The sequence below is a fragment of the Chelmon rostratus genome, chromosome 4 (assembly GCF_017976325.1).
Source record: "Chelmon rostratus isolate fCheRos1 chromosome 4, fCheRos1.pri, whole genome shotgun sequence".
NCBI classification, from domain to species: domain Eukaryota; kingdom Metazoa; phylum Chordata; class Actinopteri; order Chaetodontiformes; family Chaetodontidae; genus Chelmon; species Chelmon rostratus.
The window spans coordinates 8,852,981-8,867,932 of NC_055661.1; the positions used below are offsets into that span (position 1 = coordinate 8,852,981).

The 14,952-nt window shown below is 44.0% G+C and overlaps 1 protein-coding gene across 1 annotated transcript in view; it reads left to right on the forward strand.

Annotated features, from left to right (window-relative positions):
* Positions 1-274: 274 nt before the first annotated feature.
* The window catches only part of hmcn1 (hemicentin 1), an 85,870-nt gene continuing 71,192 nt past the window's right edge, over positions 275-14,952 (forward strand). The window contains exon 1 of the mRNA XM_041934630.1: positions 275-530. Coding sequence (XP_041790564.1) covers positions 275-530 — 256 coding nt within the window. The remainder of the gene's footprint in view (positions 531-14,952) is intronic.

A 14,952-nucleotide genomic window follows, 5' to 3' on the forward strand; every position in this document is an offset into this window, starting at 1 on the left:
AGAGCTGAAGCGGAGCTCCTGACTCCGCAGACAACAGGCGCTGCTGCAGCTGCTGGGAGCGCAGAGCTTCAGTTCACAGAGAGGTGAGAGGCTGCGACAGAGACTGCACAGGAAACCAAAGACGCGCCGCAGAACGAGCCTCTGTTCCAGATACCTTTCTGTGCATTTTTGAGAGTCCGATGTCTCTGCCTCCATCTCGAGGCTCATCCTGAGGTCCCGACTGGCGAGAACGAACTACTCAAGAACTTTGCCGGAGAAGCATCTTGGCTCTGCAATGGGCAGCAGATTGGTGTGGCTGTCCCTTGCGCTGTCAGTGGCGTTTTCCGCCGGCCAAGACGCAGGGGCCGGGGCCACAGAGGAGGACATCCCGGAGGGCGCATCCACCCTGGCGTTCGTGTTTGATGTGACCGGCTCCATGTACGACGACCTGGTGCAGGTCATCGAGGGCGCCTCCAAGATTTTGGAAACATCCCTGAGCAGACCGAAGAGACCTTTGTATAACTTTGCCTTGGTCCCCTTCCACGATCCAGGTAATGCAATGAAAATATGTTGAATATTATTCTGTGGTGGCCACTTTTTTGACGCATGACGTTTTTTGTTTTTTTGTTTTTTGGCTATTTTTGGTCAAACTTCCTCTGCACATTTTTGCCATTATTTGGAGTTCACTCTAGCGTGACGACAAAAGCACCCAGAAAAGTGAGAAATGTGATAGTTTGCTCACAATCCGCCCCTTGAATGCCTAATGTTCCTCACACCTCCAGAGGAGGGACTCTGTCTCCGCACACAGATGTTCAGCCTGGCGGTCACTATCATTAGCATTCCGCCAGGGTTAGTGTGTGGCTTCAGGTTTGCAATGCAGCATGATGATTATCATCACCCCTGTGCTCTCTCATTCTGAGCAGATAGTGACCAGACAATATATCATCGGGCTATTTAACAATGATCCTGGCTTGTGGATCAAAGGTGCGGGCACACAGTCATGTAAAAATCAGTGTTAAATAATGAGGACTGACATTAAGTCTAGACTGAGTCCTTCTGGGCAGAGGTAGCAAAACAACTGGAGTGCATAAGTCTAATCTGTCTACTGACTTATGCTGGGTATATCACTTTCCCAGTGAAACACATGTTTCTTTCTCTTTACTGAAGCCTACATTTGAAGTTTGAACGTTTTTGGTGATGGAGAGACTTTGTGTAAGGATTTTAAAGTCCCTCTAATTACTGTTTTCTGAGAGGGAGGAGCGGTCATTTACCTGCTTGCAAAAACACCATCAAAGGCTGCTGTCATGCCGTGTCATGGGGGTTTGTGTGACTGATCTGAAGACGTGCTAGATAGTCCACCTGCGAATTGCTCCATCAACCGAGGACACGTGCTGGAGAGAGCTTGCTGCAGAACTCTTTCCACAAAATGTAGATCGACCTTATGAAGGTCAACGGAGACAGGCAGAAATAAGAGACCACTGGGGGAAAATCAGGGTGTGTTTGCTCTACACAATAGTGGTATTTACGCACTTTAGGGTACAACTAAGTCAAGCATTTCTTACCACAGTTTTGTAGTATTTATACAGTAGCCTGCCAAAATGTGATTTAGGGCTTTTTATGTGTGCTCCCCTCTCATTACTTCATGATACATAGATTTAAAAAGTACCTCCTTTAGCTTGAATACACTTAGAAACTGCAGAAACAAACTGATCCAGGAGATCTGAGAGAGAAGGAACAAGATGAATCGACAGATGTGATCTGTGTGGTGAAGAGACAGATTCCAATTCCAGATGTTCGTCCTCCTCTGCGAAACTTCAGCATGTCACAAATTCTTATGAAGCTCAATTCCTCAATCACAGACTCGAGCTGCAGCTCTGTGCCTAGAATAATAATTATAACCAAGGAAGAAGTATGCTCAGTATACACAAGTGTAACAAATGATGAATTCATTACTCTGTGCCTCAGGGGGGAAAGTAAATCTTAGGTCATTAGCAGATGATAAAAGAGCTGCGATGCATTGTATCTTGGACAAAGCAACAGCAGTGAAAGAATCCTGTGATTACAGCCTGCATCTCGCTTCGAGCCTTGATTCATAGCAAATGTTAGCCTCACTCAGAAGTAATTCTAATATTCTCCTCTCCCAGTGAACTGAAGCTGCGACAGCTTAATTCAGAGATCCGGCGTTGACTTCTCTTTACGGACTCTTTGTGTTTGTCCCACCTAGTGATGCTCGCTTGCTTCTTAAAATGTTTATGAGGATGTCAGAACGTGTTCTCCGAAACCCCCAGGGGGAATAGAGGAATGATGAGCGCAGCGTAGCCAGCAGGGGTAGCAGAGCATTTCCCCAAATGTTGTTCTGCCCCTGTCTCCCCTGTGTCACTTTCTGTCCTCCTCCGCCAGTATCCCAGAACCTCTGAGAGGATCGGTTTTGTTTTCATAAGAGCTTTTATTTAGGGGTTGTTTCATTCTGACACGGATCCATTTTCTCCGCTCTCCATCCGACCCGGTGCGATAAGGCAATCCCTCCTGTTTGATTTGGCTGCTTTTAAATCAGAGGCCAGAGCTTCCCCTTTATTTACACTGCAATCTGACACGGTAAACACTGTAGTGTGTGTTTGTCTATCTGTGTTTCTCTCTATCTGTGTGTGTGTGTGAAGCGAGAGAGTGTCAAGAGGATGCCTGGATATTGGGGTCAGGCTTGTGTGGGAAGATCAGTCAGGAAGCCCCCCCCCCCCTCCCCTTTCCTCCATCCTGCAGGGAGAGACAGAAAGAAAGCAGGAGGATACTTCACGAGTCATTTTACTGAGGCGCAGGGCTTGTGTATTTAACACTGCAGTCTGAAAACACTCCAGTGACACAGTGGTAGGGTTGACATTTGGCTACACTGTTGTGTTATCGTTTCATATCCTGGTTACTTTTGAAAATAGCACCCACTTCATGAGAGAATCCACTCTAAAATACCACTCTGGACTGTTGAAATAACAAATGAACATCGCTCTTCTGTAGCTGCTGTCCAGAGAACAATGACTGATCTGTCATTAAGGAATCCAGTTTCAGGCTGAGAAGTCAAAGGTGCATTGCAGTCAGACTCTCTGGACTAGTGGAACATTTATTTGAGAGTTTACAACCAAATAAACTTTATTTCACAACACTCCTACCGCTCCCAAGCCTAGAAATGTGGCATTTACCTCGGAATGAATGTCAAATTGTGCAGGTTTCCAATTAATCGCGTATGAAGAAACTCTAGGATGTGTGAAGAATGTGCTTTAAGGAGAATACGTCCACAAACCTGTTTCCAGCGCCCTCTGAGATCCTGCGTTCTTCATGGCTCTGCTGACGTCCATACACACACATGCTCGCCCTTGTAAATACTACCTTGCTGGGAGAGGGTGTGTTTGTGTGACTCTTGTGCGTGCTCGTGTGAGTGTTTAATTAGCTGACGTTGAGATGGGTCAGAGCTCAGTGCCTTGGGTCAGTGGGGCACCTAGCACCCTCCCCGCGGTCGTACACGGTCAGTGCAGCCGGAAAGCATCAAGACGGCGACGTGTTTTTGTTGTGTCGGCTGTGCACTCCTGTATGCTGCGTGTAAAATGCAGCAGTGACTGTGAGGGTCTGACACAGTGCTTTAATTTGAGGGTGTTTGCATCTACATCAAAACTGTCACAATTTGTTCCCTTTTCATAGTGTAAAATTTAATATTCGGTTGCAAAGGCTTTGTAGTCAGGGAAGTTTTGGACCCCTGCCAGGCTGCAGTCTTCCTCAATTTGGAATTTCTCCAAATGATACCATCTTCAATTCTCTGCTTGTTTTGCCTCGTGTCGGTCGTCTTGCCTTTATGTTTAGGATTTTTGTTCTCCTGCATTGCTCTAAATGTAAGTAAGCCTCAGTTCTACCAGCATGGATGCGAACAGCCTCAAACACCCTTAAAAGATGGCTGTTCAAGTGGGGATTACGGTGAACACTTTTGGACAGTCTTTTTCAGGGAGGCACTGATAGCTTTGCAAACATCTCACAACATTTCAGGAATTATAAAGAGAACAAAAGCTACAAAAAAAGTGGGATGCAAGCCCCCGATGCCATTTCAGACGCTGTTTGACAATCCGACACTAACAGCAGTAGTTGTTTCTTTTCAAAGAAGAGCAAAGCCTGAACAGAGAAACACATCTCTGTCCGAACACTTTCTGACTGCACTGGATGTGTCCAAGGAGTGGTACAAGCCACTCAGCGAGAGGCTGACGTTCAGATTTTGACCTCCCAAAATGAAATCCATCACTGGAGCTTGTGTTTAATCGGTATCTATGGCTTGTTTGAGCTGTGTGCTCTGTAGCCGTGCTGCCCTTTTCCAGCTGCTTAACTTTAGTTAGAAAGAGATGGACCAAACCCTGGCTGTTGAGCGATGGGAGGAGGTGACGGGATGGCTTCTGCCTTCCCCTGCATGATCAAAGGCACTCATCTCCGATGTCCCTTTGTTGGTGTTCAGCGTCCTTTTCCACCATCCCCTTCTCCCTTTGTTTCCTCCTCTTCAGAGCAGCACTTATTTGCCTGAGCCGCCCCGCCTTCGTGAGATTACAAGGAGCCTGCGCTAAGCTGGACAGAGTCAATAATGATGCTATTAGGCAGGAATGCCAAAAGAGAGAGGTGGAGGTTTTTGGAGAATTAAAGGTGGAGAGAGGAGCGTGGCAGACTGCAGTGTTTGTCTTTGTGTTTAACGTTCTAATAGACCTGCCCTGGAATATTAAAATGGCCTTTAATTTTTCGGACTGTACGTGCACCTCCTGAAGCGCCCCGAGCTGCTCTTCCACAATATCTTAAACTGCATTTAGCTTTGTAATCGGCGCTCCGAGGTTGTCCCCCTTTCATCATGGAGGGCAGCACATACCTGAGGGCTGCTTCAGGCACACTTTGTCCATTCTCTTCCCTGTTTACAAATTTCGGGAATGTAAGCTTTAGAGAGGCCAAGGCAATTATGAATGAAGGCTGTTGCTTGTATTTAGAAAAGTCACAGGTAGTTGACCTATGGATAAGCTGGTTGACATGACTCCATTTGACACAAATGACCCATTTTAAGAGCCATATGTCAACGTTTCTGGCACTTTGTGCTCTCCACCATGTTGGGTTTGTTTCCCTCGAGGCTTTGGATTTGTTTTCCAACGTCTGTTGAATTCTGATCCTCGTCCTGAGGTCCTATGGGTTCCTGTGCCCTGCTTGTGACCCCCCAGGGCTCTGACATCACTGTCTGGTCTCTCCTTGGTACCCTTTTGTCATTTTATGGCTTGTGTTTTGTTTGTGTTCCAGTATCTTTTGGGTAACTCTCTTGGACAGACTGTAGTAGTTGAAAGGTGGAGAAACGGCTTGGGAACTAAATGACACATAGCTGTAGGAGCATTATGATTGGTGGGTGGAAGCAAGTTGAGGCTTAAAGAATAAGAAGAATTTAGGCAATCAAACTAAACTTCTGCTGCAATGCAATATGACATAATCTCGGTAGGTGCTGCTTTGGCCAATCAAATACTGAATGTGCAAGATTCTGGCCTGATTGCTTTATAACATGAATGCCTTATTTCTACTGTTTACCTTGTGACCAAATACAGAAAGGCTTGTGAAATACCGGCTCATGGTATTATAAACCATTGCACAGGATTTTATTTTGGTGTCTGATCATATTTCATCAACATACTGGTGCCTGAAACATGCCAGCACCAACTCAGCCCTTTGTAATTGTTTGGACACCCAAATAATAATGACAAAATTAACAAAATCTGATTATTTAAATGTTAAGGAGTCACTAATGTATTTTTAATTAGACCTCTATAAACATCATGTCCCCTTAAGCCTAGTGGCGCAGTTATCAACTTTAGACTATAATTTCATAATCTGTTTTTCAAATGTAATTTATCTGCATCAGAACAGGTAAATAAGTGTTATTGTAAATATGACTTCAGTCTGACTAATCCCCTCTGTATGTTTCGAGAACTTGTGCTGTGTTTGCTGCATGTCTAAGATGTGCTTTTCCTGTTCTGGCGCAGACATGTTTACCTGAGCTGTCCTTAACTCTTACCATGTGTCCACAGCGTAAGCAACCGGTCACTCCAAGTCCATTCATCTAGGAGAGTCGAGCACCCGGAGCAAGTCAGGTGACTTTGCAAACAGCTGCCGCTGCTTGCCTTTTTTTGTTGTGCAGCAGCTTTTAAATGCCGCTGTTGCAGTTTGTTTCGTCAGTTGCTGGAACAGTGAAGTGAAAGGAGGCAGCTTGAGCCACACAACACATTCAGAAATTTCTAATATGGTTATGAGTAACACACTGACCCATTTTGTGCCTCTGTAACAAAGGTTTGGGTCCTAAACCACTCTTTCAAACTCAATACTCTGGAATCCAAGTGGATTGTTTCCAGCTGCTCATTGCCAGCTATACCAGCGCTACACATACGTTAACTATGTATGTTAGTATTTGCCAGTCAGCATTTTTTGTTGCTTTATTACTCATTATAATAAGCAGCAGCCTCAGCACTTTTCAACAAGGGCTTTCCTCAAATCAGGTTTTTTTTATAGTCCATTGAGGCTCCACAGATCGATGTCTAGACATTATTATTGAGGAAACACTTTCCCGAAAGGACTTTTTAGCACAGATTCAATTGATTTCATTGTTTTACATCATACTTTCGGGGTCTGGAGGACTCATTTGGAACACATTAGATTTATGTCCATATAGATCTGGTTCCAAAGTTGAATATTCCCATGGTTTGGTATGGCATGACCTCATTGTCTTCACTGTGTAAGCTGTTTATGTGCATTTCAGTTGAAACACATGTTGTGTTTCAGCAGCTTGGCTGGTGTGGTCGGAGTGACATTCATTCTCAAACCATGAGTACTAGAGTGATGTGCTTCTTCTAATAGAAATAGGTAAAGAAACAGACTTTTTGAGTTGTAATAAAATAAGAACAGATAGAAATATCTTCCCCTGGGCAGCACAGAACATTTCAGTGTCTCTCAGGTCTGTCTTTTGGTTTCACAGCCAACCAAGTGCATGTTAGGCTTATGTCATTTGACCGAAGACAACAACTGAATGTTCCATATCTGCTGGATATGTAAATAGCAGACTGTTTGCTAACACGTTCACCAGAACAACTTTATAAGGTGATAATATGTCAGTGTTGTTGCCAAAAAAGTCAATTATTGTTGTGGCCGTTAAATTCTGTCTGCTGGGCCAGCTTTGTGTACTGGAATAGACCAAGGAGGGCATTGCATCCTTGTAAAACTTTTAAGCATCTCGTTATCGCAGGACCGCAGGTTTACAGCCAAACGTGAGCAGGAAGTTCACAGTGACAGTACGCACAGTATGTATGTTTACAAAGGGTTGATGAGCTCTCGCTGTGGAAGGGCATTTGTTGGTTTTTGGGGAGCAGTAGAACTATTTTAAGAGTTGTTTTATTTAATGCAAACTGTTGGGCTTGTTGGTGATAAGCCAAATCCCTGAGATTCTTTCTGACTCGTTAGTGTTGGGAACGGAAGGAGAGATGAAACAACACGAGATCTCAGAATTCTGACTGACATGGAGGCCTGTGTGGTTTTTATGTGTCTGAACGAGACAAGTGTTAAGGGAATCTGAATTACACGCTGCAAGGCTGAAGGTCAGGCTGACAGTGCCCTCTGCCCCCTGCCTCTGATGGGTATGTGTTGGGGGAAGTCATTTATCATGAAGACCACCTTAGACCAGCGATTCCCAACATTTTCAATGCCACAGCACACTTTCTGTGCTCTAATAATCCCTTGGCACGCCATGAAGCAGTTAAACGTTACAAAATAATATACACATGTTAATCTGGGTTAATTCCCGACAGTATTAGCATCATTGAGTGTGTTATTTTTTCATATAAAACATTTACAGCCTCGATTTTTTATTTTCACAGCATACCTGGGCGGTTTCGAAGGCGCTCCCGAGTGCTGCGGCACACTTTTCGGAAATCGCTGCCTCAGACTTCTGAGCGTGTGTCTGTGTGTGGTCGGCAGTGCTGATCTGCTGCATCTGAGGTTTCTCTGTCTGCTTCAGCACGTACAATTAGAATTTCCTCGGTAAAACAAAAGAGGCACACTAAACAGAAAACACCACCCAGTCGCTCTGGAGCACTCTGGGATTACACCATCACTCATAAAATACGTATTTTGTCATGAGCGTTGCAATTTCGCGGTCGTAATATTGAGATTGTTACCATTTCTTTTCAACCCCTCCACTTAATTTTTGAGGGCAAATTAATGCAATTAAAAGGACACGTTTAATTGTGAAGTTCTGTTTTTTTTTCCTGAGAGTGAATCATAGACTCAGCCTCAGCCAAGTCTCAGAGTTTTGGCCTGTATTTCTCCAATGGATACCATATGTAGAAACGTCACTGCGTTCTCTGTTTGCTGCCTGTGCCAGGTTTTGCCCTTTCGGCGAGAAGCACTTAGAGACTTAACAGAGACAACACTACCCGATACCTCTCTAAGCCACAGCTTTGTCTTTTTCATCCCCTTCTCCAGCCCCTTCCCCCTGCCCTGCTCACCCTTAATATGTTGTCAAGGCAATAAAATGAGCATCTGTCTTACTTCTTCACTGTGATGCATTGTGGGTAAGGGAGATGTTACACAACACAACCCGTTCGGGTGGGGTCAGTTAAGCAAGCTGTCGTTAGAGCCCTGCAAAGGTGTCAGCTGGACTTATGACCATGATTTGTTTGTTTTTCTATTTTTCACAGATGAAGTTGCGTAAGATTTTGAGACAAGCAAGCGATTTATCACGGCTTGACCCAGAAACCGCACCATCAATCAGTATTGACCGAAACCGAAAAATGTTAAAGTCAAGGAGAGAAATGAGCGCCCATATGTAAAAAGTGGGGAGGTGCCGAGCAGAGAATTGATAATGCAGCTCTGACAACAATGCTCATAAATCAGACCAGAACTCCGTCACATTCCTTTGAAGCCTACGCTGCATTGTTTGTGCGTGCGCTATCTGCCTGTGCGGACGTCCCGGTCAGCGTTAGCTGCAAAAGTTCACGTTTAAAATAACGAACCAGATTCTGGCAGATTGTTTCTTCACATAAACTAAAGGGAAACTGAAAATTCCTAGCATGCATTACAGATGTGGAGTGCCATGCTGTGATAAAGCCTCTATGGTCAGAAAATAGAAGCTTTTTTTGTACAGTACAGTGAGCTAAAACTTTGTTTGTCTCAAAAAAAATGCAAAATAGATATAGGAAAAATAAAAGAATGCTCAATTCTGAAATTGTCCAGAAAGGAACACTAATGTGTAATTTATGTATTGTTTGTTCTGTGCAGACCATTCACAGATCATAAAGGTTCAAGAGCACGGTTTGACCTTCACAACCTGTGAAGGTCAAAAGTCAACCTTGAAGACAGGGTCAGACGAGGTCTCAGAAAATTGTAACTCATTCCTCCTTGTGGCGCTTTTCTTTGAATCCTGTACAAGAGCACATGCAGCTCACCTTTACCCAGGTCACCAGGTCCATTTTATTTATGTAACCCAGCATCACAAATTCGCCTAAAAGGGCTTTACAAGCATGAAGTCGACTATACTTAAGCCATGTGTTCTTACACAGTGAAAACTATGTACATGGACCAATAATGCATGGGTTTTGAGTCCCAACATACAAAAATCAGCATCATTTTTGCTGCATGCAGACATAATGGATAGATGACAGAGACCGAACACCGTGAACAGTCAAGTGCAGTTTTAAAGCAACACATTATTCACATACCCTCTTCTTGCCTCCATATTTGTCTGCGTTCTTCTCATGTGGCTGGTATTCAGACACACGGGCCACACACACAGATTACATTCAACTCTTTTAAGTTTTTCTTTGCAGAAATCTGCAAATCCACACGTCACATTCAGTCATATAGAGCCTGTGGTGAGAATGAGGCTAAAGGCTTTGACTGCCAACATGTGATAATGTTTATGTGGATCCTCGAGAGAAGACATGTTTGCTGGGTCCACTAAGCCTCTGGCCCCACCCTCTCCCGAGCCAGTTTTAAATGGAGCATCAAAAAGAGTGCAGTAACAAGTTGAAATCATCATTGAGTTCCTTAACCTTACTGCCTTCTGTGCACTTCAGACTACTTGACGATTTTTATAAAGACCATGAGCGATAATAGTGCACAGATGGCCCGTGCTGACAGATACACGTTTTTAAATCTTGGATTGGCCACAACAGTTATTTCCTCCTACACGTTAGTTAGTCGCTGCTGTGAAGGACATTAAAAAGGCTGCTGGAGTTTTACATAGATGCACAGGCCAAAAACTCTTTTGAAAAACTTTGAACTTGCACAGGTGGAGCACACCTCATCAAGAACACATTGCAACATTTTCATTTAATGTCAGATATTGCACTGAAATATATACTATTTGTCATATAAAATGAAGGCTATCATGTTGAATTTCCTTTAAAAACCTGATTGAACAGGAGAACACAGGTTTACACGCGTACTTTAATGCTATTTCGTATTTCCTGGAAAGAGGATAGTGACAGGAAATATAGGAGAGATGATAATGACAGCAGCATGTCTTTCTTTCTTCAGCATTTCATCATCTTATTACTTTGAGCACACGGATTACTATGCACAAACAAAAACTGCACACCCTTAAAAATATTCATGCACAGGCTGGAGATTCCCATTTGCTGCAAAGTCGCCCTGTTTTGTTCGCCGCATGAATGTCCACGCCACAGAACCACACGTCCGCATAAATGACAGTCATAAGTTTGCACCCACGCACACATATGCACGGCACACACTTAATTAAGACTTACCCGCGGGTTGCATCCTCTTCTGTCTTTTGTCTCCGGCACCGGCTATGAAGTCAGATTGATGACTGGCGGAGGGTTCAGATCTGCAGTCTGTCTCTGGAACATGCTCCCCATCAGACCATGCATCTGGGAGGGATTACATGCCTGCGTGTGGCTTGTGCATCAGTTTGGTCTCACTATATGTTTGTGGCCGTGTGCACGATCATTTGATCTCATGAGTGCGATTAATAGAGATCTGTGGTTTTGTGGCCCATCGTCCCGAGGCGCATCCAGTTGTGCCTGGTGAAGTGAAAGGAGAGACGCAGCGCCGTAACTAGTTGGGTTCAGCTGCGTGGTGGTCCTGCTCTCTCTCTCTGGTGGTTGTGGGGAGAAGTTTCCATCACAATTGCAGTTTGTGGTGGCTTGAAATCAAGCTTGTTGTCAGCTCTGTCTCTCTGGGCTAAACCTCAGCCGTTAGATGGCAGCTGGTGAAGTCAGACAGGGTAAAAGATGCAGTTAGGTAGATGAAGAGGGAGAAGAAATGCAGAGGGAGTCACTGTAATAAGGGACAGAAAGTGAAGAATAGAGGGGCCAAATGGGCAGAGAGAAAAGAAAAGGTAAGGTTCGAGCATGGATTTTGCAGCCTGGTGACTGATAAGCTTTGAATCCAATCAAGACGAAAGAGTGAAAGCAGATATTTTTAAGTCGTCGAGCTAAAATATGATCATTTTATGGTGTCAGTTAACAAGACTTTATTTGAAATAATAACCCTAAATAGAGATGATTGTCCCGTGAGACGGTCTAACCACTTCCTCTCCTCTATGCTTTCCCATTTTAAATAGCCAACACATATGAACTTGGTAAAAAGCAGGAATTAATCTTTCACAAGGCTGCAATTTCCTGTTTGGGAAAACCTCTCGGGCTGATTTCACCACTGGTGCCTGAGTAGATCTGGCCAATTTGAGCAAATTTAATTAGGGATTTAGATCTCTGTGAAAAAGGCAAGCAAAAAAGGAAGGCGAATTAAAAGGAAAATAAAGGAATAAAAAGTTTGCAATAAATTAAAAGGGAAATAAAGTTAATGCTTAAAAAGGGGTGGAAGAAAAGGAGGGTTTGCAATTAAGAGAGGAAGCAAGAATGCTAAGCGCTGAACATTGTGTTTTGTTGCCTATTCGCAAGAGAGATACAGTGTATGTTCAGAGTGATGGCTGCTCATAGTGAGGTCATCATAGAGCGCTATATGTCTTTGACCGTTTATCTGCAGTAGTATATATGCCTTACCTCGCAATTATGTCTGCAAACACGCCTGCTCCTTTGTGTGCAGCATGCATGCTGCTGGACACCTTCCTCACCGAGGCGCACTAATTGCACCATGTGCTGCTTCACATGTGTTTTCTCAGTGGGGCTGATTAAGTGAATTATGCCCCATAGCTGACAGTCAGGATGACAGCCACTCTCATTCTGGCCGGTTTTTCCCTGAGTCAGCACAACGACAGCAAGCGTTGTGTGTTTACAGCCTCTGCTGCTGTTAAGCGCTGTAACAGCTACATGTTGTGTAACCTGTTGGATTTTGTTGGACAGGGAAAGCCTCTCAGAGCCTCTTCTACCTGACTATTATTTGAGCGAATAACTTGTACTGGTAATATATACAGCAGCCCTTTAAATCGGTTTGAAACATCGGGCACATTAGGCACATTTTGTCAGTAAAAATCTTGAACCTTGATTGAACCAGTGCCTGTACAATAGGGAAAAGAACATATTGACCAACAGGCGGTTCAGTTTTGGTTTTCCTCAGGTCGCCGTTGGTCTGTATTAACACAGTCGTTGGTTTTCTGGAGCTCCGTGATGACGCTTTTATAAACCAGAGTGATTATGACTTAGGAAAATCCTGGTCTTTGCCTTCAGGAATGAAACAATGAAAACAAATGTTGCAGACGCTAAATGTAATTGCTGCCACTGCTGTATAAACTCTCCCCACTGTGGCAAAAGGTCTTGCCGGCAGCGAACACAGAGCACATAAAGAGCATGGCTTTCCCAAACTGCCACATGATATCACGGTGACAGCTTAAAGAAATGTCAGTGGTACATAGAACAGTGTCTCTTTCGATTGTCTATCGTGCACTGTAGCAGCTTGTGAAGCGCTCATGCCTTATGTGTTGCTGCCAAAGGTCTGAATTAATTTGATTGGAAGACGTTAACGGCTGTGACCTTTCAGTGCGTTGGCCTTGGGATTGCTTGCTGTTGCTGTCTTAAGGAAAGAGAAACTCGGTCCACAGTGAATGCGTGAGCGATTCCCAGCAAATTGCTTTAAGCCCTAATGTCAGTGGAGGTGAAACTAAGTTTGCCATTGGACGGTTGCCCAGTTTGTTCCATCCCATTAGACTTTCTGTGAGTGTTTAGGCTTGCACGTGATTTGCAGATGCATGCTTTTACAGCCGGCATTACGGATGAATGCTGTAAGGGTGATGAAGAAGGTGGAGGCTGGAGTAATTGGTCGTGTTTGTTTATTTCAAGGCCACTTCCACAACAGATTAAAAAAGAGAACAGGATGAGATGCAGGTCTTCACTTTGATTTGTTTGGTTTCGTCATGTTCTCTGCTTTGTTGTTCCTTCTTGTCAGACTTTAAAGCATTCTTCCTTTCTGAGTTCATTCACTTGGCCATGCTCGTGCCATTTATGTGTTTCTTGTCATCACAGAGAAAGCATTAAAACTATTTCCTGTGGTGCTGCCAGAAGACTGTGAAGCTTTCTTTTATACAGTATGTAGTCATGTAAGTTAGCATCTCATGTTTTATTCATGACAGTCTGGTGGTAAATGAGGACAATAGCTTTGTTTCTTACTATATTTTGTGCACAGAACCATTAGTTTGGCTCTCCAGACCTGCAGGGAGAACATGCTTTTGGAAATGAAGCAGTAACGATTTCCCTTTCCGTAACCACAATTCATGAGGTGCTCTTGGGCAGCACTCTTTAACCCCCAACAGTTCTGGTGGACTGCTGCAACTGGGAAGCTCCCAGGCATGAATATTTGTAACTGTTCAAAGAACTGGGACTGAAAGGAGGCTCTCATGTTCTGGTTTCAGAATGTGGATGAATGTGCATTTAAAGAGAAAGAACAGCAGTGCCACCTTTATCTTGACATGTCAAAGTCAAAGATCATTACTCAAGCAGAGTTTGAAGAGTTAGCTTCATGTCATCTCGCACAGTTTGGAGGTCATGAGTATTAGCTACAGTTTTCCACACTGCTGGTGCAAAGATGGTGGCTGTGGTGAGGGGCACCGTAGCCAAAACACTACTTAGAACAGCCATGGGAACTTCTCCCACAAGGAAAGAGATGTCAGCTTTTCCATCTCTGAAAACTTTTGGCTCGAGATCCATGTTCCGTTCGGAGCAGCCAGACACCATTTCCATGTTAGTTTTAAAAAGTGTCTCTGATTGCCGCAAATGTTCCTTCACTCCACCTTGATGATTTACAAGGATGCCAAAATCAGGGTCATTTGGGAAAAGGCTCCTTGCTTCTTTGTGCACATCATTATAGAAATCAAAAGTGCTTGCAGGGCGTTTTTCAAGAAGAAATGTAAAGACGATGCTGGTTGCGAAGAAAAGAAAATGCTTCCTGAATGCATGTGGTGTAAAGTTATGTCAAATTCCATGACCTCAAACGTTTTTCTTTGTAAAAGGAAGACTATACTAGCATAGAATAGAAAGTTCTCGATGATAAGCATGTTTAAGAAGTCTTAGCACTCCACTGCTAAATTTCTCATTTGGGCCCAGGTCTAGTGGACAGAGCTGAAGACTGTTGTAAAACAGCTCAAACTGTATCCTTTTTCAACAGTCAGGGATCCTTTGAAATTGCCCTCTCCTCAACAAGGGAAACCTTGTTTTCTGCTTGCATGTGCAGAACTGCAGTGTGTGTGCGAGCATGTGTGTGTGTGTGTGCCTACGTGTGTGTGTGCTTTTGCAGCCCCTCATCAGGCTCATTCCACAGCACAGCTGCAGTGGCTGAAGTCACACAGTTTGACTCAAGAAGGGGCTTAGCAGCTCATTAAGGGATAGACCAAAGTAAGCTGAGAAACAGCACCGACTACCAACACAGGCGGAGGTGCAGAGCACAGGCCATGTTGTCAGTATGTGGTGGTGGTGCTGTTGTTACAGTATGTTACAGTAAAAGATGGCCTCACTAAAATCCTAAGTGGAC